Below are 23,964 nucleotides of genomic sequence, written 5' to 3' on the forward strand. Positions count from 1 at the left end.
GTTTAGTTCATCTGCAAAACTTTATCAAGAAAGAAAAATTGAACTTCTGTTGCTGACAACATGAAAAATGAGACATCTATGTGTGGGGATTTTTTGGTTCATTTTATTTTAACATACCAATGTACTTTTCCTTTCATGGCATTTGATGACATGAGCTGTTGCTTGCAAAAGCTTATGCATCTCTGATTCAGTTAGTCCATAAAGTGCAACTCTACTCTGCCTTCTGCCATTAGTGTACCTGTCTGACACCCTGCTGCAGGAAGCTATGGAAATTAAATCAAAAAGGCCCTAAAAGAGAAATTAACAGGAAACAAAGCAATGGAAAATGTAAGGGACTATCATGAGGAATTACAAGGCTCCCTGGGCAAACAATGGGGAAACTGTTAAGTAGGAAATAATCCTTATTTTAACACTCACTAGGTTTACAAAATTTACTCACCCCAAGTTGAACCTAGGACCAAAGGATATTCTAGCCTACTTAGGAAGAGGTGGTAGTAGGGATGACTCAGATGTCAGCAGGGGGAAAGGTCTTGTGTCTCTTGACAGACAAGCTGTGGGAAATTATAGGGATCATGCTGCAAACTAGATGGAGTTAACTGGGCTGACGGGAGTTTACAAAGATTTGCAAGGAAAGATTAAGGGTAGTAAAGAGATAAAATGTTGCACAGAATTTATTATTATACTTTGGAACTGCTTGCTCAGTTTTGAAGAAGCGTATTTTGAGTCACTTTAGACAGGAAAGGCTTTTCTGTGATATCTTTTATTTGACCAAGCATATAGTTGGGAGAGCTGTTGGACAAGCTTTAGGGCATCGGGTGCCTTGCCTAGGTTCAATAAAAGATATCATAAAAAAGCCTCGTCTTTCAGACATTCCCATAGACCATTATGGCTGCAACACTCCTGGTTTACTTTGATCAGGCCTCAAACAGGGATTCATTTCTTGAGAAAGAACAGCTGTTTTTCCCCCCCCAGATTTTACAGACAGGAATTTCTAGCCTGATTTTTTTATTGACCTTCCATACATTTATTTACAGTTGGTGACCTTGTTGGTAATGTTTGTTTTGCCCTAATTTCAGTGTCATATGTGATGAAAGAGTCCAGAGAATGGCCACCCGTATGATCAGAGATTTGCATGGCAAGCCATACGAGGAAAGGCTGAGGGCCTGGGACTCTTCAGCCAGAAAAAGAGAAGGCTAAGAGGGGACTTGATAGAGGCTTACCGCTACATCAGAGGCATACATCAAAGGTTCAGTGAACAACTGTTCACCAGGGCACCCTTGGGGAAAACCAGGAGTAATAGTCACAAACTCTTGGAAGACTGTTTCAAGTTCAACATTAGGAAAAATGTCTTCACAGATACAGTGTCCAGACTGTAGAATAGGCTGCCTCCAGAGATGGTGCAATCACCTACCCTGGAAATATTCAAGAGGAGACTGGATGGTCACCTTGCTGGGGTCACTTGACTCCCAGTTGTCTTTCCTGCCTGGTGCAGGGGGCTGGACCTGATGATCTTGCAAGGTCCCTTCCAGCCTCACAATCTATGAATCTATGAATACCAAGACATTCACAAGACACCAAGCTGGGGGCAGTAGTAGATATGCTGGAAGGTAGGGCTAGGATTCAGAGTGAAATAGACAAATCGGAGGATTGGGCCAAAAGAAATCTCATGAGGTTCAACAAGGACAAGTGCAAAGTCTTGCACTTAGGATGGAATAATACCATGCACAAATACAGGCTGGGGGATGCTTGGCTGGGCAGCAGCTCTGCAGAAAAAGACCAGGGGGGTTACAGTTGACAATAAGCTGAATATGAGCCAGCAGTGTGCCCTTGTTGCCAAGAAGGCTAGCAGTATACTGGGCTGCATTGGTAGGAGTGTTGCCAGTAGGTCCAGGGAAGTGATTATTCCCTTCAATTCAGCACTGGTGAGGCAACATCTAGAGCACTATGTTCAGTTTTAGGCCCCCAACTACAGAAAGCATGTGGACAAACTGGAGAGAGTCCAATGGAGGGAGACAAAAATGATGAGGGGGCTTGGGCATATAAATTATGAGGAAAGACTGAGGCAACTGGGTTTATTTAATCTAGAGAAGAGGAGACTGAGAGGGGATTGAATAGAAGCCTTCAACTACTTGAAGGGTGGTTTCAAAAAGGATGGAGCTAGACTGTTCTCAGTGGTGGCAGGTGACAGAACAAGGAGCAACAGTCTCAAATTACAGCAAGGGAAGTTTAGATTAGACATCAGGAAGAATTTTCTCATTAGGAGGGTAGTAAAACCCTGGAATAGGTTACCTAGAGAGGTGGTGGAAGCTCCATCCTTGGAAGTTTTCAAAACTCGGCTAGAAAAATTTTCAGCTAAGATGATCTAGATTTCATAGACTTCCATAGATTTCATAGACAATTGGGCTAGAAGGGACCCCAAAGGATCATCGAGTCCAGCCCCCTGCCCCAGGGGCAGGAATTCAGCAGGGATCATAGGATCCCAGCAAGACAAACATCCAAATGTGTCTTCAAGGCGTTCAAAGTGGGTGCTTGAACCACCTCCAGTGGCAATCTATTCCAAACCTTGGGGGCTCGGACAGTAAAGAAGTTCTTCCTTATGTCTAGCCTGAATCGGTCGTAGAGGAGTTTGTTACCGTTCGATCTTGTCATTCCTTGGGGCGCTCTGGTGAACAGACATTCCCCCAGATCCTGGTAAACACCCCTGATAAACTTATAGGTGGCCACCAGATCGCCCCTGAGCCTGCGTTTTTCCAGGCTGAAGAGTCCTATGGCTTTCAGCCTCTCATCATAAGGTCTGTTTTCCTGACCTCTGATCATGCATGTGGCTCTCCTGTGCACTCTCTCTCAAGCTTCTCCACATCCTTTTTGAATTGTGGAACCCAAAACTGGACGCAGTACTCCAGCTGTGGCCTCACCAAGGCTGAGTACAATGGGAGAATGACGTCTTGGGATTTGCTTGAGAAGCATCTATGGACTCAAGCCAGCATTTTGCTCACTTTACTAGCTGCAGCATCACATTGAAGGCTCGTGTTCATTTTGTGGTCAATCATGACCCCCAAGTCCCTTTCATCTGTAGTGCTAACCAGCGTAGCACTGCCAAGTCTATAAGGATGCTGAAGGCTTTTCCTCCCAAGGTGGAGAACCTTGCATTTTTTGGTGTTAAACACCATCAGGTTCTCATCCGCCCAATTCATGAGCTTGTCAAGATCTTCCTGGATCACCCTCCTGTCCTCAGGTGTGGATTATTTACCCCAGTGTTTGGTGTTGTCAGTGAACTTGGCCAGCCTGCTTCTGACTCCAATGTCCACATCATTAATGACGATGCTGAACAATACAGGTCCAAGGACAGAGCCTTGGGGGACCCCACAGGTCACAGGGCACCATGACAATTGACTTCCATCAACCACCACACTCTGGGTCTGACCATGGAGCCAATTCCCCAGCCAACAGATCGTGGTGTGGTCAAGGCTGCAGCTGGCCAGTTTTGCCAAGAGGTGATCATGGGATACCAGATTGAAGGCTTTTTTAAAGTCAAGATATATGACATCTATCTCTTCCTCTTTGTCCAGGTGATAGGCCACCTGGTTGTAAAAGGAAATGAGGTTGGTCAAGCAAGACCTACCCGTAACAAACCCAGGCTGGGGTAATTTCTCAGAATATTGCCATTGGCCAGTCCAAAAGGATGGCATCTTTGATAATCTTTTCCAAGATCTTCCCCAGGATAGAGGTCAGGCTGATGGGCCTGTAGTTTGCTGGATCTACTTCCCTTCCTTTCTTGAAGATAGGCACCACATTGGCCTTCTTCCAGGCTTCAGGTACTTCACCAGAGTGCCAGGAGTTCTCAAAGATCCGTGCCAGGGGCTGAGCTATGATATTTGCCATGCTTGCCAGCTCCTTGAGTACCCTTGGGTGTAAACAGTTAGGGCCGGCTGACTTGAAGGTATCCAGCCTGTCGAGGTGTTCCTTCATGAGGTCAGCTTCAATGAAGGATAAGGAATCTCCCTCACCCAGGCCTCCCTGACCCACAGTGGGCAGAGGTGTCCCATGGGACTGGTGAAAAACTGAAGCAAAGTACCCATTAAGCAAGTCTGCTTTTTCATGGGCGTCGGTTGTCAGTTGTCCCATCTGGTTCAGCAGGGGTCCAACGTTGCTGTTGCCTTTCCTCTGACTCCCCACATATCTAAAAAAGGACTTTTTATTGTCCTTGCTATTTGTAGCTAGCTGGAGTTCCATCACAGCCTTGGCTTTCCTGGTTTGCTCTCTGCAGGTCCGGACCAGAACAGAGTATTCCTCCTTGGTGGTGGTTCCAGTCCTCCATCCATTGTAGGTCTTTCTCTTAAGACAAAGGAGGTCTGTTCCCTGAACAGCAGGGGCTGCTGTGCCCTTTTGTTGCCCTTCCTCTGAGTTGGGATAGACTTTGCTTGTGCATCCAGTATTGCTCCCTTGAGGAGCAACCACTCATCTTGAACTCCCGTCCCCTTTGGGTTTGGCCCTTTAGGGCCTCACTGACAAGCCTCCTTAGCTTGTCAAAGTCAGCTTTCCGGAAGCCGAGGACTTCTGTATTACTGACTGACTTGCCAGCTTTACGGTGGGTGGTGAAGGTGATCAGCTTGTGGTCACCGTCACCCAGCTTCCCATCAATCAATAGGTCGCTGATTAGATTGTCCCCAGTTGCCAGTACCAGGTTGAGCAACGCTTTACCTCTTTGGCCCATAGACTTCTTGCATCAGATAGAGGTCATCTACGCACGAGAGAAAGCTTTGCGACTGCTCAGATTTGGCTGAGCACTCCTCCCACGAGATGTCAGGGTAGTTAAAGTCTCCCATGACAGCCATACACCAGGAGCATGCAGCCTCAGAAAATTCCCTGGTCAAGGTCTTGACCCTAGGTAAGGGGTCTGTAATAGACACCCACCATAGCATCTCCTGTGCTATGTTCCCCCCAGATTTTAACCCAGAGGGTCTCAAGTCGTCCACCATGGGTGCCAATGTCGGCTTGCAGAGATGTGTCGCTTTCCTTGACATAGAGAGCTACACCCCTGCCCCTTTTGTCTACTCAATCCCTCCTGTACAGGGTATAGCCATCTATACCTGAGGCCCAGTCATGGGTGGAGTCCCACCAAGTCTCCATTATCCCTATGACATTGTAACAGAGTCATGGCTGCAACTCTGTTACTAAGAGGGGTCGGCAGCTGAGGATAATTACCACCCGGCAGGAGAAAGGCACGCCACACCCTCTGGAGCCAATGAGGCTCAGGAAGGAGGGATAAGAAGGGGAGAAGACCCGGGAGAAAGGGCCTTTGGGCACTTACAGATTGAGAGAATCTGGGGAATCCCAGTGTCAGCGTTAATCAGCTGCTAATGAGGCAATTAGCAGCTGATCTCCGAGATCACTCTTAGTATTTACTGTCGTAGTCAGACAACAAGGATCTCCATGGCGGATCCAATGAACTGTTCCTTTTGCCTGGTGTTTCTAGAGGAAGTAAGACCAGACTAAGAATAATAAAGCACCAAAACTCAGAGATCAGTCCAGCGTGGTCCTTCCTGCAGGTACCTGCACATGTAACAGCTCCTTCCTCCCGAAATTTGTTAAAGATCAAAAGTCATGGCAGGCAAGAATCTTGGGGTCAGGGGGTACCCGACTTGGACCTGCTGACAGACATCATAGTTATTTGCATTTAGCAAGAGTACAAGTTCCATTTTCCAGCTTCATTTTCCAGATCTAGTTGGAGATGGCCCTGCTTTGAACAGGAGATTGGACTAGATGACCTCCTGAGGTCCCTTCCAACTCTTTCTATGATTCTATGATTCAGAGAAGGTTCAAAATCAATGGAATTGTCCTCCTACCCAAAAGAACCTACCCAATTATTCTAAACCGTAAGTCGTCACAGGGAAAAAAGCTCATTAAAGTAGTTTGAATTTCCCACTTGGAAATATTATACAATGCAAAATATGCATCTCTGAGGTGCCTCAAAACATAACAATAGAAGGAAAAAACATTCTTCCCTAAATAATATTCTTGATTCAAACACTTGAACAAAAATCCTTATAAGGTTTTTAGAAGAGTAACAATTTTCATTTTTTCATTTAATTTGGAGCCACGGGGTGTTTATACACATTGTCCGGGGGTGGGGGGTGGCAGAGCTTTAATTAGAGCAGCTCCAAGAGCTGCTTTAATTAAAGCGCCTGGAACATCTTTTGTATCAGCATCCCCATGCTTCAAAATGGCGGTGGGGGTGCTTCATCTAAAGCTCGTCGAATGAGCTTTAGATAAAATGCTCCTCATGCCATTTTGAAGCACAGGGACATTGATACACGAGATATGGGAGGCTGCTGGAATGCAATAATTGCCATGCTCCTGCAGATTCTATTAATCAAGTCTGCTCCAATACACTGGAATTATAGTGCATCATATCAGCCCCCCTGCTCATGTATAGCCACCCACAGGCTTCCTGCAGTTAAGTTTTAAAAGGAATTAAACTGAACAGTATTCCAGGGAAGGTACAGCAATCCACACCCAAGAGGATATTTTTGAGCAGCAGAACTAGAGGCCTTGCTTGCGTGCTGTGAATATGGATATCAATAGGCACTGGAATAGATGTAACAGTTCTGATACTTCATCTGGGTCAGTATTTTCCTTAGCAAAACTGTTGTGGTATCCTAAAATTTTGGAGTAAATCAACAGTGGAAATCAGCCCTGCTGCTTCCTTTCCAATAACAAAAATTACATATAATCTAAAATTCCTTCCAAGAAACATTGATCTTACTTTTAAAAACAGGGAAAATGAGAAGGGAAGTTAATTAAAGGAGACGAATGATAACAAAGAGCTTTTACCGTAGATAAGGTACCAATATTTAATTATATACAATTAAAATATTATATTTGAAACCCCCCAAGAAATTACAGAAATTATTTAGAGAGGCTGAAATGATTATAATGAACTTTCTAGATGCTCCAAAGGCATTATTTCAAAGCTGCACAGAGAACACATTAAACGTGATATGGAAAGTAAATGTAATTACATAAAGATATAGAAAAAGACTAGATAAGAAAATTCCCTTAGAGCACATTCCCCCTATTTGGCTAAGACAGCTTCATTTTCCAGATATGTAGCAGTTAAGGAAAGCAATGTAAGCTGCTAATTAGTTGTCCTGGCATCCTCCCATTGAAACTAAATCTACTATGGTGATATAACAAACAGCAGAGGAATATATAGAGCAGAAAATACCTTTATTCATATTTGGTCAGAATGTCCCTAGCATGGAAATAACTGTCACGTACTTTTAATCTCATAAAGCATCTTAGGTTCTCAAATAAAATGACTTCTCTTAGTGCATCATGCTATCACAGCAGCATAGTATGGTATAGCAGAATTTGGAAGATAGATAGGTGATAATGGGCACATCTACACGAGATGCTTTACTGCACCTTAGCCTGATTTATTGTGCAGTATGGGTGTGCATCTACACATGCACAGCCTTACTGTGCAGTAAAAATGGCTAATCACAACTAAATTTGATACCTGTAGTTTATTAGTTAAAGTGCAACAACACACGTGTAGACGTGACCTAGCACTAACTTTAGTATCAGGTCATTCAGCCTCTAGGGGGCCAGCCTGAGCCCAGCTCCAGGGCTCCTACCTGGGTGTCTCTACTGCGCTTCTCCTGTACCATGAGAAATAGCCAGCCATGACACCACTGGCTGCCAGAAGTGCCAGCTCCTCCCCAGGGACGGTCCCTGGTCAGGCTGTGGCCCACCACACACCACGGGCTAAGAATACCAGGTGCAGTGGGACATTATTGCTGACGGGGAGGACTTGCATCAAGCCACCAGCCTTGCCAGCCCCGAACATGTGGTAAGTCCCACATTAGGGGGAAGGCCCTCCCTGCCCCTGCCCCTGGTCCTAGCACCTGTCCCCCCTCCCTACACATACTCCCCTGGCTCTGAGTTCTAACCCCCCAGCATGCAGAGAAGTGGGACACAGTTCAGAACTTTATTCAGCAGTGCCTGTGTCTCCTCAGCTGAGTGGGCATAGACCTCACATCCCAAGGAAGGCGTTGATACTGGTGGCGATGTCCTGATTAGCAGTTGGGGCAGGGATGTGTAGTGCTGCTATAGGTAGCCCTCCAGGTGGCAGCAGAGGTTGCCGGGCAGCTCAGGCTTTCCCCCTGCAGCATCATAGCACAGGGTCCCAAACCAGATGTGCAGGTGTGCCCAGGGCACCAGGAGGATCAGCAGCAGCATGGCATAATGGCTTGGATACCCCTGAGCCTGCACAAACAGCTCATTGTGCACCATCTGAGGCACATGCAGCAGGGCTATGCTTGAGGCACAGCAGTGCGGGGGGGCAGCCCTAGGGTACCTCCCCAGAGTGGCCCCCGGGGGGGAGGGTACAGGCATGGCCAGCCCCTCACCCCAGGTGTCCAGGAGCCCTGTATGCCCTGAGCCCAGGTGCTATGGGATGGGTGGCAACGGAGCACAGCAGTTGTCCTGCAGGGAGAGAGAGGGGGCAGTGGGGTTAGGAGCTGAGGCAGCAGGTGCTGCCAGCAGCCTGGCCTGGCCTGCCCTGGGAAAGGGTGGGGGAGGCAGGCTTCCTGTAGCCAGCACCCAGCAGCCTGCCGGCCCCAAGGGAACAAGCGGGGACAGGAGGCTCGGCCCAGGCCTGTGCAGCCAGACTTCCCATGGTCCGTGGGCAGCGGTACGTGGCTGACCCCCGATCTGAGACCAGGCAGTAAACAGCCCGTGGCGCACAACATCTTATCTCTGAAATGTTGCAAACTCTTACAAAAGGCTTCTGTCTCTTCGCTCTGCAGGGCCAACATCTGGACACAGGGGAGAGCCCATCAGCCCCAGCAGGGGTTTCTGCCACTCAGCACTGAAGCCATGCAGATGCACCAGCTTGTCAGCGGTGCAAACTGGATAGAAACATCCTGCTCCAGTGGCTGGTGGGTGGCAGAGGAGTGGGAGGTATAAGTGCAGGCCTGGCACGGGAAGGATATTCCCTGGGAGACTGCCCACGAAAAGGCATGGGACCAGGCACAGCGGGGGTACTGGGTACAGATGGAGGCACTGGGGTAGGAGTGTGTTGAGTTGCTCCGGCAGCAGGTGGCCCTCCAGGCCCGGGCAGTGGAGACCGCAGACACTGGACCCTGTTCACTATCCTAGCCCTGGTTGTTGCTTCCATGCTCCCCACTGCCTGGCTCTTGTCCGTGGCTCTGCAGGGCCCCTGTGTTCTACCTCCTACCCGACAGCAGGCCCCATCCTGGCCATGGGAGGAGATTCTCTGGCACCTTCCTCCCACTGGAGCCTCTGGCTCAACTCCCACCCTGGGTTCCCCACTACCCACCTGGGCCCAGCCCTGCCGCTTGCCCCAAGGCCATGTGCCCAAACACTAATAAGTGCCAGGCACAGCACTGCAGGGGGATGCTGGTCCTAGATTTGTGCAGGCAGAGGGGGAGCTGCTTGCCATTGAGGAGTGCTGTCCGGCATCATGCACAGACGAGCCCACTACCTGCCATTGTTGCCACAGCCCCCAGACCTGCAGGGGAACTGGCCAAGGCTGGGGTGCTGGGTGCCTGCTCCCAGGCTCTGCCTCCTAGGCAGCCCCACCCCACAGCATGCCACTCCAGGACTCAGTGACTAAGACTGTTGTAAATAGTTTTCACTTTGGGAAGAGGGTTTTTTATTGTTGGTGGGTGAGGAGGGTGGTGGAGGGGCTCTGTGTGTTGGGGAGGGAGGGGCAAGAGGGCTCTATGTGTTGGGTTTTTGGCTTCTAAGGATGGCTGCCAAGTACCAGCAGCTAGTGCCAGAAACTGGAGCCCCCCTGGTGGCCACAGAGGCATATAACAGGACTGGAGGGACTTGGCACTAGATTTAGTACCAAGTCTCTGCACGTGTAGACACCTGCCAAAAATCACTTACTGCACATTAGCTTAATGCACAGTACATTTAGCTGCGACTAACTGCACACATAGATGCGTGCAAAATGTAATACCCCACCTAAGACTAGGGAATATTCTGGTAATGAAAGCATTCACAGAGGATTTTAGAAAAAGGGATAGGTATTTCTTATATATCTGTTTACAATTTCTAGAATACGTGAAAGATGAAACAAAAACCCAAAGCCCAAGAAAGCAAAAGAGCAGAGCAATGTTTGCTTTATGGAAATGCATTTACAATCTTTAGCATTAGTTCTAAAAATATTACAAACTAATGAATGTTAAATTTCTACTCCTGGATCACCTCTTATTCAAAAAAGTAAAAGCTATGTTTAAAAAAATGGGACAGCTGTTTTCCCTTTGAATCTACTCCAAGTCTGCAGGCAGGTAAGGCACAATGAGATCTAATGAGTGATCCACACAATCCACAATCTTATCATTGAAGTGACAAACTTTTCAAAGACTTTTGATGGAAGAAGCAGGGGATTTAGAGTGACAAAAAAAACCACAAAAAAAAAAAACTTTAAAGAAAAGTGAGTTTCTTAACCACATTGTTGTCTGCTAATATTGGCTCCTTAGCATCAGAGGACTAGAAAGTCAGAGAGAAATGTTGTATTCATTCCACAAAATGCTTGAACAACTTAGAACCTATTGCTGAAGGGCCTAAGTTTGCAGAGGCCTTTGTCTCAGTCTTCCTTTATGCTGCTGACAATTTACATTTCTTCTTCTTCATAACAAACTGACCCTGAGCAGAGATGCACTTTCAAAAAGAGCACTTCTGGTGAAAAGAGCACTTCTAATGCTAGTTTCACTAATGCTCAACTTGGTGATACCTGTAACTGATGCCACAGATAATCACAGTAAATTTTGTGCAGAATATGGCCACAAGCAGTGTGTTCAGGACTACAGCCAACCTTTGTGCATTTTGGCCTTGCAGCCACTTAATGGCCTGACTTTTTAATGTCCACTTATGTGAAATACTGGCAAAACAATTTCTCCCTGTTTTAATTTATGGCAGAGTTAGAAACACAGTCTATAATGAATTCTGATTGCTACATTAAAAAAGAAGGGACAGATGTTATATTTCTCATAACAACGGTGGAAAATTACTAAGCAAACAAAGTAACAAACCAAATTTGCCTGTTTCATGTACACTATAGTGTTCTGTAAAGCTTATTTTTGGTAGTGGTGGGAGATAAATGTCTGTACTTTAGAGTGGGACTTAAGTACAGATTTTTAAAGAACTGCATAACTACAAAGCTACCATTTTGGAAGTTCCATAAGCATACCAGGACAGACCAAAGAGCTACCAAAACACCCAGTGTGCCTTATATAGCTAGAATACATGCTGTAACAGTGCCTTTGCTTATATATTCTCGTCTTCCTATTTCAAATTCGAAACATTGGGACTTCATTTACAGTTATAATACTGTATTTGCTTAGAGAAGCATTTTAAAATTTATGATTATGTAGAAACCTAACACTGTAAACACTAACCCATATAGCGGTTAACCTCTTCTTTATCATATGCACTTAAGAAATTGACTAGCACTAGGCCTCAGTGCACAATGTCACAAGTTCATTGCTATTCTATAAATGTTTAATTAGATATCTTTCTGAAAACTGTAACCTCTGTAAAAGGTTAGTAACTGCCTTGACAGCTTTAGCAGATTTATACTACTACAGAGTGCTTGTGCAGTATATACAATTAAAAAGGGAATATTTTCTTAATCTAAGAAATGAAGCACTAAATATATATTACAGGCTCATAAGCAGGTGTTCAAATGACATAACAGCAACACTAGCTAAATGTAGAGGTGACACTAAAGAAGAATAGTTTTTTTAGACCAGAAAAAATATTATTTTTATACACTGGAAAACACATTTAGCTGGTTTTAACCTGGGATTTAGTGATCAACACAACAGAAATTCTGACTTCTTTTTTTTTTCTTCTGTTTTTGTTCTTCACATAAGAGAACTTTTAAAAAAACTTTGTGTTTTAAGAGGACATGCTAGCGATCTTTTATTCAACAGCAGGCAATGCACTTTACAAATGGCCCCATGTAATTACCCAAACCATACTGTGTACTGATATCAATTTGTCTATCAGCACAACATTGTCATCTATGAGGGAATGAAGTAAATGTTTAATTAATATCCAACAATACTACACAGCATTCCAGAATGACACATGAAGAAAAATGACTTATCTAATGGAGACCAGAAATTAAAATAGCACAGTTAACAAAATAACAATTTAGCCAGAGAAATATGCCAGAAGCTATTACACTTCTAGGAGCCAACATAATAAAAAGAGGCAGAATAAAAACAGAATTTAATATAGTCTTAATTTATTAGCTGTACTAAGGTTCTTAGATGCCTACATGCCACATTAAAATGTGATACAATTAATCCACAAGGATTAAATGTGGAACATCTTTGCATCGGGTTTGCCATTTTATTATGTGATAAATTTCTTGCATGTGTGGCACATTCTAATTATTGCATTGTGTATACATTGATCATGTGACAAATATGTTTGCCAGAAGCCTAAGTAGCTTGTACCAAGTCACTTTCTGTTGTAACTTCTCCTGAGGGCTAAGTACAGATAGGCAAAAAGGCCAAGGCTGAATCGATTCAATCTTTGCCGGTTGATCTAAGCCAAGGTGGCCAAACTGCAGCTCGGGACCCACATGTGGCTTGCCACACCGTATATGCAGCTCACCAAAAAACTGCCTGAAGCCCCGCCACTTTTCCTGGGACTGCCAGCTTAGGCTCTGGGCTCTCCGGGTGGGGACCGCAGCTGTGCTGCTTGCCCTGGGGTGCGCTCCCTTTGGGGAAGTTGGAGTGGCTCCCCTGCATCCCCCGCTCCACTCCGATTCGCTCAGCACCCCTCCTACCCCTGCTCTTGAACTTCTGCGAGATTGGATATGGCTCCCAGGGTGAGTAACTCTGGCCACCCCTGATCTAAGTTGTGTAGATTGAACCAATAAGCAGGTAAACAGACATTCACTTGTGTTTCTGGAAATGCAGCCACATGCCTGCAGTGGCCCAGGCCAAAATCTGGGTGGTGCTAGAGCACACCTAACTGCTGGGCTGTAGCAGACAGCTTGGGCCAAAGCTAGCCCACCATCCTGCAAGGTGGGGTTTGCAGAGAAGGTTTCAAAGCATCCTGAGATGCTGGGGGACTGTGAGTTAACTTGAATCTGGAGGGGATCTGGGACAGAAGTTCAATAAACTGATTTAACCTACATCAGATACTTTTGATACTACATCCATCCAGGTTTACCTTAAACTGGTTTTGGCCATTTTGAAAGCAGTTTATGTGCACTGAACTTTTGTTGTGTTATAGATTTAAACCAGTTTCCAATCAATTCTACCGGTTTGTGTGTAACTTTTGTCCTTAGCCAAAGAGTGCAAGTCCTGCTGTCAGAAACATTCATAGAAATCCTGAGAAATGTGGTGAAGGAGTAAAATCTGTATTTATGCTACCATAACTGACAACATCAGTTTCTTTTAACAACATTTTTTTTAAAGTTAATTTACACTTAAAGTTTGATAAGTTAAATAATACCACTATTATGCAAAATAGCCAAGAATATTACAATTAAAATACTTCAGTAATATGTCATTTTAAATTGGGTAACAAATATTTTGTTTTCGTTACAATTCAGACATTGTTCTAATAATTCAGAGAAGGAAATTACTGCTTTACTCCACCAACAACCTTAACTGATTCACAAGACACAAACTATTTCATTATAAGAAGAACAAATTAAATACTTTGAATCAAAAACATAGAGGCATTAGGATTCTATAGGTGAAGCTGGAAATGCCTAAGAACCCTAGAACTCTACTAGGTTACTGGTTCAAGACTGATACACAGGACAGTGTTTCAACAACAATGGGCATGTCTACACATTCATTAATGGACCTTAGAAAATGCACATTTAGTTTATTATTTGCTTAATAAAGTACTAACTAAATACACAATAGCTAGAGTTACTGTGCAGTAGGACTGGTGCACAGTTATTTTTTGATGCTTACTGTGCATTAGATTAATAACAGTGCGCAGTAGGCTATTAGCACAGTTTTTAACCTCCACGCTACTGTGCAGTGTTATTACGCTAATGCACACTAAGTGTCTCGTGTAGATGCACCCACTAGCTATTGCAGAACCTTGCTTTCCTTGCACATCTCTTTAAGCATTGAACAAAAGCTATGCTGTACCTTGTACTTCCAGTAGTTAATGGAGTTTTGTCATCAACAATAGGTACAGGTTCATAGCTTAGCCTGGTGTGACTGCACTATATAAACTTGAATGCAACAGAACACTAAGAATTTGTTAAACAATTTGCCACATTCAATTAGGTAATGCAGAGTCTGCTAAACTAAGTTAACCTAATGAGATGCACACTGAATTATCATTATGGCTGATGAAAACAACAATTAAATGCTACGGTTTGTGTATGTCATCATTAACTTGCTTTACAAAATAACAGATTGCTTTAGATATCATGTGAGCTAACAGGATGAACTGTTAATAATAGTGGTGGTGATAAAGGGTGAATGCACACTGATTGATATTGTTAGTACTTATATGAGAGAGAATATATTGATGGACTTGAAGAAAGTCTGGAGTGGATGCAACTCATGTTTCAGTATGGTTACAAACCATTTCCAATGTTATTTTGCTTAAACCAGCATGCTTAATTCTACAAGATAATCACATGAATTTATGCAGTAGTCACCCATCAGTCAAGATGAGAATTCAAATCTGCCTTAAGCCACAAATTAAAGTTCTTTGCTGGTAGCTATTTCAGTCAGGTCATTAACAGATGTTTTGTCAAATTACAGAAATTTTGTATAATTTAATGTGATTTATACTCTGTGTACTGCAGAGGCTTGTACATACCTATTTTGATGAGCACCACCCTTGGATGCAGTCTTACAATGTGCAGCATGAAGAAAGGCACTGAAGTGTAAATTTAACCAATAACTAGGTTATATAAAATTGCTGTTGGAAGGGACCAAAGAGTGGATTCTGAGGACTGTTTTTCACAATGAATTCACCTTTAACCAATAGAGGCAGATTAGGTATTTTCCTGTTTTCAGTTATGTGACAAAAATGTTTTAGTAGCCGATCCAAATGATACTAATTGAAGGCCAAGTGAGTGTTCATAACATGGATCACCATAAACCTATCTTGACTGGTTAGGTTTGACGAGGAAGAGCTGTACAGATGGGATAAAATATGAAGATGGGATAATGGGTTTCTAGGAGGAGTGTGGCATTCAGCTTAGATTAGCATTACTTTCCCATCATCTAGAACTGTGGCATTTAACCTTTGGGTGTTGTGGACTGGACAAGTGGCATTGGGCCAGATCAGGGCCTGCACACCAGGATAGGGCTCCAAACCACCTCCCTTAGCTCCGCTCTGTCAATTGGACTGGGGCCCCGTGCTGCCTCTCTCAGGCTCACTCAGGGCCCTTGCTGTCTTCTTCAGCTTAGCACCAGCAGTTTGGGAGCCCTGTACTGCCTTCCTGGGGCCCACACTACCTCTAGTCAGCCTCTGTGTGCCTGTGGCAAGTCTGGGCCACCTGCCATTAGCCCATTTAGTGTGTTATCTGTCCCACAGCGCTCCCTACAGGTCCAGAAATTTGGCAGTGGGGGCACTAATTGTTGCTACCACTCCCAAGCTGCCGAATTCTAAGACCCAAGGGGACCACCAGATGACACACTCCATGGGCTGGATCTGGCCCAGGGGCCAGAGACTAAGCACCATCTGATCCAGAACCAGCATCACCATTATAAAATTCAGTACTAAAACTAGCAGGCACATGTCAGGGATTTACTACTACACTAGTGGTTTTCTGTAGAATTGTTTCTTCTCTTCTGGCTAAACCAGACAGTAACAGTGAGCATGACAATACTATCCTCTCTCTAGTCCTGGACACCACAATGTTTTTTCTACTCCTTGTTTGTAAATGTTGATCCCTACCTCATTCCACTGTCACTGAACCTTGTAGCACTTTACTGCAAGCAACTTGGCAAGCTGAAAACTGCTCCTTTGTAGCTTGCTATTGGATAGAAGAGGAAAGGAGAAGAGGAGACAGAAAAACATGTGCACTTGCTAAATGAGCCATGCTGTAGGAGAAGACATCAAGAAAAAATATTTTTCCATGTCCAGGTGGAAAAACTAAAGCCCCAGAATGGCTAATTTGTTCCATATGCTGTACCTGCAGGTTTCCAGCAGCTGAAATACAGAAATCAGACGGAAACTGATTTTTCTTGCTGTCTGCTGTTGTCTTTTCTTTCTCCTTGCATGTATTTTATTAAACAGGATTGGGTTTTAACAAAACAATGCAAAACCTACCACTTAATATTTATTCACTCTTCTTCAAAAAAGGACATTTGGTACCATGGGAAAAAACCTAAGCAAGTGACAGTAGTTGATATATTAATAAGTGATAAGAGAGCAACAGTTAAGAGTTCTCAGTACAACTCATCTGCCAGGATATAATGGAATAAGAAGTCTGAGAGGGTGCTGGGAGGTTTCTAAAACTTCCTACAACATTAATTTATTTATATGGAGTATGAAAATCATGAAAACAACAAATATATACACTTCTACCTGGAATATGCAAATCTTATTTATCTGAAAATTCCCTGGTATCTTAGATAAGGCCCAGTCTTCTGATGTCTATTCATTATACTGAAAACTCTGTACACTACCCAGTGTCTCTCCCCACCATAGTCTTTAGTATATCAAGACTGCTCTTTGGTATTATCCCACTAGGAAGATATTTTATCAAGTCTTTGATACACTTGTACCAAAATACACAGCAAACTTGTACCAGAATACACAGCAAACTTTGAAGAGGATCCTTTTTTGTGACCTTAAATTTAGCCAAACAATAGGTGACTGAATACCTTTCACTGAACTGTATCAAGAGAATGTCTGTGACATTTCAGAACTGAATAGATTTTATATATAATAAGAATAAAATTATAACCTAAATGTATAATTCTAAGACCGAGCATTACAGACCATACATGGTGTGCTGTGGAGTCCAGTCAAAGAACATTTCTTTAACCTTTTGTACTGGGTTAAATCCCTGTATACTGCTCTGAAAATGTAGGAAGTCGGCATTCTTCTGGTGCTTTAGTGCAGCTGTCAGGTACTAAGCCAAACAATATACAAAAGCAAACAGCAGATTATGTTATAAGTAGGCCAACTTGTTTCTTCAAATTGTTTTTGATTCATAAACCAAAGTGAAACAACAAAACACATTGGTTTTCTTGGTCCAAAATATTGGTTCAAATTTTGCTTACCTTATCATCATCAGTGGCCTATTATAGCTAAACAGAACATTTTATTTAGAAGTTGCTGTCTGTTCCATTCAAAAAAATTCAAATGCATTCCTAACTCAAACAACTTCACACACATCTCAATTGCATCTCCTATACATGTTCCATGAAGCTGCTTCATTCAAAGATTAGCATAGTTCTTGAAAAGAGCAATTACCATACAGTAGAAGGATCTGAAGGAGCTCTTTTGTTTATGCTGTGGGGAAGCTGGTGGATTTGAAATCAGTTTATTTACTAGCCAGGTAACAGCCAGCACTGAAAACTGAGCCACTGGCCTGCTAACTGGTCAGTGATACAACAGCAGCAGGCAGAAGTCCCAGTGAGATTGAGGGCAGCCACCAGCAGTATTCTTAAAAATCTTTTTTTCCCAGATTTAATCCTAATTAAGGGCCAGATTTGTTACATTTACTTCTGAGGAATTATTTGCTACTTGTCCTGTGATAGCCCCAAGAAAGAATTGGTCCCTATTACACTAGCCAGTGTAGACATGCATAATGAAAGGATAATTGATCCCTGAAGGTTTCAGGGCAGTTTCTTCCAAAGTAAGATACTGATCAACTGGGAAAATGCTGGCAAAAATTGAACTTAAGAAATATTAATTTGGAGAGAGGAGTTTTTATTGGGACTATGAATGCTAACAGTGTATTGCTGATTATAATTATACAAATATGTATTTTAATACATTTCTTACTGGAAAGCAATAGTACTGAATGGACTAGCAGTGCTGGCACAAGTGACACTATCATAAATTAATGTATATTTAAATGGGGGTTAGGAAAAATAATTAGCATCCTTTGATGAATGCTAACATAGAATGCAAACAGATCGTAGACTGCGTCAGGTGAGCTGAATTGAAAAAGACTGTCAAGAAAACCAATGGAGATGATGTGAGACTAAAATAGAGATGAATAATTCTAGGAAAGGATTATTACTATACATTTTGTCAGGCTTTTGACTTCACATGCTTATTCTCTCCACCCTATTGTTCTCTTATGTCAGGGGTGTTAAACTCATCCAACCCTGTGGGCCAGGTGAGTGCTGCTGGGCTGGTCTGCGGGCCAGACCGGAACTGACCTTGGAACAACCTCCCCATGCCACTTGCTTGGCACATAGCCAGTCCAGCCCCATGCACCATGTGCAGCATGCACCAGCCTCGGGGATCACTCTGCATGTGGCTCCTGGGACCAGCATAGGGGTCTGTGCTGGCCATACCATGCTGGGGTATGTGCTACACGCACTGCACATGGCATAGGGGGTTCAGGTTGCAGGCTGTATGTGGTGTCTCAGACCGACTCCCTATGCTGCTTGCAAGCGCATGGTGCTTGGGCTGGCACGTGGATTTATTCCAGTGAATGCAGACTGTATCATACGGTTCCACAGGCTGGATTTGGTCTGTTGGCTATATGTTTGACACCCCTGGTTCAGGAAATAAGAAAAAGGAGTTTCTCTAAGGATCATAACTGGAAAAGTGATTATTTATGTTCGTATTGATGAAGTCTGCAGAGTTGCCAGTTCAGTTTCATGCCTCTAGGTACAGATGGCAGAAAAGTTTATTAGGATTCAAAATCTGGTATATTTTAGACTTGGAATTTGAAGAAAGGGGTTGCTGAAATAAAACTAGAGCACCTATTTTTAAGACTTGAAAGTATTTTTCTTTAAACTTTTCTAAATCCACTAGATTTAGAAAACTTCTCTACATCCATATTTAACCTGATGTAGGTACAAGCATATATACAATTACTAGACAACTCCAATCTAAAGCATTTTAACTACAAGATCAATGCATCAGATGTACATAATATATGCAATAAAACACAGCAAGTTTCTGTATATGAATCTCTGCAATTACTGTAGGAAGATGTCACAAGGAAAAGGGACACATCAAGAATAGGTATAAAGTTCCTTGTGATTACAATGCATGCAAGTTCAACATTTCTATAGGCAAAACTGGATAGAAACGAATACTGCAATGTGTTTAAATGATGCCATGAGGGCAAAAGTGAGGCACTGGTCCTTATGAAGTTTTCACCCAGCTAACTTTCTGGGCCAGAAGACAATTAGGCTTGGTATAGACATTCAAAAATCCTGAAGCAGAATCAATCTAAATTATGAAGTTTTCTGTAAGTGGCATAGTTCAGATCACACAATTGCCCTTTGGAGGGGTGGGTGGGTGAATCTTAGACCGGGTTCCTCCATTTTTAAATCAGACTATGAGGGTGCCTATACACATGCAGAGAGGTTGCTCCGACGCGTTGTAATTACAATGCATTGGAGCAGACTTGATTAATCGAGTCTGCTGGAGTGTGGTAATTACTGCATTCCAGCAGACTCCAGTGTCACGTACATCAGTGTCCCCCTGCTGAAAAATGGTGGCAGGGGTGCTTTAATTAATATGTAATGTTAATCAGCTTGTTTGACAAGTTTTAATTAAAGTGCCCTGGGCACCATTTTTCAGTGTGGGGACACTGACACATAAGATGCTCCAGGTGCTTTAATTAGAGCAGCTCTCAGAGACGCTCTAATTAAAGCGCCCCCTCCCTCCCCACAGCATGTCTATAAAAGTCCTGAGTGCTGAACTTTTGTTCTGTTATGCATATATACTGCTTTCCGATCACTTATACTGGTAAAAGTGTGCCTGTACCTGGCCTAAATGAGCACAAAGAATCACAGAAGAGTTAACTGGTTGAGCTGTACTGTCTACTTTCCATCAGGATAGGATTGTTCCCTAGAGCTTCAATACCAAAGGTTTCAAACAAATACATCTTATTGGCATAGGAGGAAGCTCTAACTGGTTCACTGTAGAGTAGCAGCAGTGTGTGGAGTGAAAATATGCTAAAATATTTAAAACATCTTTACCCACCAAAGCCAACATTTTCCCATTGTTGCTATCTTATCACTCCCAAGTTGGAGCCCTTCCATCAAAAGGAAATAGGGATTTGGAACCTATTAGGGGAGGTAAAGGGGCAAGAAGAATCATGGACTTGCAAGCGAGAGTAGGAAATGAATTGGACTCCTGAACCTAAAAAAAAGGAAGGGAAATGCTGTTTATGGAACACTAGGGTGATGAGCATGAAACAAGGAGAAAGTGCTGGGGGCTAGATTTATTTTATGTAATAAATAAATAAATAAGAAGGGACATGTAAGGGCATGGGAGGAAAATGATATAGGATGGCTAGAAAACAGAACTGGAAGAGCCAAACCTGAAGAAGTGTAGAACATAGTGAGAAATGAGTCTGAATGGAGAAAGGGAAAGAACATAAGGAACAAGAAAAAAAAAAGAAAATGGCTGAAAGGGAGGAAAGGAATAATTACAATTTTGAAGATAACTCTCTTTCCTATTCAAGTTCATCATTTTTTGCATGTGCCTGTCAGAAAATGGGGGAACAATGAGAAAGGGGAAGTATTGATTGCAGTTCAGAGAGCAGGGAGATGAATAATTTTCAAGCTGATCATAGCTTGGAGAAAGGGAGAGACAAACACTTCAATAGTTTATTTGGTTCACTGTTATCTGTATGATTTTGTTACCATTAAAAATTATGCTATAACATAAATCAATCAAGGGTTAATTCACTGAATATTCATGACTACACCCTGGGTGTCTGACATTATTGTAACACTAGGCAGACTGCTCTTATCATGTGAGATCATTAGGGCTCACCTTGTCATTACTGCAAGGTGAAAAAACTCCTTTGTGATGAGAATCTTTAGTATCAGGTACCTTGTGGCTAAGATCATTTATGAAATACAATTAAAAAAAAATCAAGAAAGCCTCTGGCTCGGCAGCAAGTGCACAATGGAACAGAAATCTTCTTTTGATTAATGTTTTAAACACACCGGGCCATCTCTCAATGCTGTTTATAATATCCAAGAGGGTTATAGAAGTGGTACTGCACAGATGTATGCACACAACTGTTGTGGGAATAGTCATTTGATAAACTGCTTTTACAGTGAACCTTTGATCCACACCTGTGCTAAACTTACTAACATCTAAGGGCCTTCTACAAAAAAATAACTAAGTCTGTAACCAAGTACTGATACATTTAGCTGTAAAGGTAGTTCATTTCCCCAAATCATACTTGTTTAACTCGGCAATTATGCCAGTTGAGGATATTTTGTTCCAGCCAGAAGCCTAATCTGGAATGTAACTGTCTTCCTGTAACCAGTTCAGTTTGTATTTCATTTGCAGTGTAAAAAGGACTTTCTAAGTATGCATGAATAATTTGTTGGACCAGTTCATTTTCCGAATTCAGTACTGCATCAGAGGGAAAGACCCTAGATACAGCTACTGCTGTTTTGTGTGCGTGTCCTCTAGAAATTGACAGAACCCCAGCTGGGAAGTAAATGGTTTTCTAGTCCTGAAAACCTTTTCAAGATTTTTATTTTTTTTAAATCCACATCAACACTGAACTCAGACCTATTGCAGTTCTTTCTGCAGTATTAAAAATCCCAAAGAGACATACATCCCAAAACAGTCAACATCTTTGCAATCGGGGCACTTCTCTTTGCTGTGGGAAGCCCAGCTTCAAGTCCATTTTTGTCTGATTCAGGTTCCACATTTCAGGTTTCACAAAATGACACTTTTTATAGAAAAATAATTTAGTCAAAAAAAAGCCTAATCCCCTCCATCCAAAACGTTCTAAGACAAACAGGCAGTGTGGCAGCTAAAGGCATAAGATGCAACTGCAGTGACACAAAAGCTAACTTGCATATGCAAATTGAATCTTGTCACTTCATAAGTTGTAACCAATTACATGCACTTTCATACAAAGTCCTGATAAATTCTATTACATAAACTTTTAAACAGCATCAACCATTTTTGATAGTGCATTACAAACATATATATTTTAGGCATAGCCCATGTGGATAAGCAACAAATATGTGCATGTGGGATACACGTACAGAGGAAAAAAATATAACTATTGTCATTGAACTGCTCTTACCATTTGCAGAACATCAGAAGAAACCATCTGCATGCAGCACATGGCTGTTGCCAGGGCACAGACAATGGTGGAGATGATATTGAGAGCACACACACTGAACAACAGATCCTGTGAAAAGACATGAGACAGAATGTCACTTGTTATCTTGCTGATACAGATGACAGGATTGCAAATATTTTTAGCAGATTCGATAATAAGCACTGTCAATTGTTATCAATGTGATATGTTCTTAATTAGCTGCGTACAATTCACCAGGCATGTATCACTTTCTCTTAACACAATCAAGACACAGATGCAGAAAGAAAAAGCAAAACTGTTACTATTTAACATACTAAGGCTGCTTGTACACATGGCGGGGGTTTGGTCCCCTAAATTGAAACTGTGGTTTTTAATTGTGATGATTAAAAAACACTGTTTAAATTGAGGGGCTTCCATCACTGTTACGGTAAGGGGCCCGATTAAATTTGTTTCCCCCCTATGGAGCCTACCCATGTCTCCTGCAGTAGGGCATGGGCTGCTAGTGGGCCGAGTGGCCCCTGAGCTGTGGAGGGCCCCAGTCCTTCGTTCTGAGGCAGCGGCGTCCCTTGGGGCCACCTGGGTGGGCTGCTAGTGGGCAGGTGCTGCTCCAGCTCAGGGAACAGTTGGGAACTACTCCCTGTGCCTGTACACTGGAACCACTGCTCTCTGCATGGGCTCTGTGACGAGTTGGATCTGGAGAGTGCTGCCTGTGAGCTGAGGCAGCACCCATACAGCTAGCACCCCGCCTGGGTGGCCCCAGGGGGTGCCACCATGGCAGAGAGAAGGACCAGGCCCCCAAGAAGCTCAGGGGCTGCACAGCACAGTGGCAACTCGCACAGGCAGGCTTCACTGAGGTGGAGGGAAAAAAAGCGGTGAGGGGCCTGATCCTTTATTTTCTCCCTGTGGAGCCTACCTGCCCCTTCCACAGCTGGGGTGTAAGCTGCCGGGTGCCCTGGACCTTCGGCTGGGCTATCCCGTGGCTGGGGGGGCCCTGAACTGCAGGGATCCCTGGACCTCCACTCCACAGCGGTGGTGCCCCTTGGGGCCACCTGGGCAGGTGGCTAGCGGGTGGGTGCTGCCCCAGCTCACAGGTATTCCACATCCCAATCCAACTGTTCCCTGAGCTGGGGCAGCACCCTCCTGCTAGCCGCCTGCCTAAGTGGCCCCAGGGGCACCACCACCATAGAAGGAGGGACTGGGGCTCTCTGCAGCTCAGGGGCCGCTTGGTCCACTGGCAGCTCATCCCCCACTGCAGGAGACATGGGCAGGCTCCATTGGGGGGGGGGGGCGAGAATCAGGCCTCTCACTGCTTCTGCCTTCAGCCTGCCTTTCCTGTGGTTGGGAGGATAGGGGGGCAAGCTGTCAAAAGCTACAATGTTACAAATAGCTACTTTGCAAACTAAACTACACGCAGCTATGGTTTAGTTTACAATGTAGCCAACTTGTTTAAATCGTCAACCCCCCCACATGCGTACAGCATGACACAAACCACAAAAATAGGCAATTTTTGTCACATGTTACAAGCACCCTAAGATCTCAAGTTCCCTACTTGACTGGTAAAAAAATGTACCGCTGTTTTTTGTCAGATTTAACATTCAAGTGATAGCTATTACCAGAAACAATATGAGTCAGACTCTTAATTTAAAAAAAAATCTTAGTAAATTTTACTGCTTTAAATATTCTAAACCTTTATATTA

General features: G+C 43.5%; 1 protein-coding gene across 7 annotated transcripts in view; it reads right to left on the bottom strand.

Annotated features, from left to right (window-relative positions):
• ENTREP2 (endosomal transmembrane epsin interactor 2) overlaps positions 1-23,964 on the bottom strand; it is a 451,267-nt gene that overhangs the window by 31,827 nt on the left and 395,476 nt on the right. For all 7 annotated transcript variants that reach the window (XM_019477587.2, XM_019477589.2, XM_019477585.2 and 4 more), the window contains one exon: positions 22,250-22,357. In XM_019477587.2, coding sequence (XP_019333132.1) covers positions 22,250-22,357 — 108 coding nt within the window. The remainder of the gene's footprint in view (positions 1-22,249; positions 22,358-23,964) is intronic.

The sequence above is a fragment of the Alligator mississippiensis genome, chromosome 11, assembly GCF_030867095.1.
Source record: "Alligator mississippiensis isolate rAllMis1 chromosome 11, rAllMis1, whole genome shotgun sequence".
NCBI classification, from domain to species: Eukaryota; Metazoa; Chordata; order Crocodylia; family Alligatoridae; genus Alligator; species Alligator mississippiensis.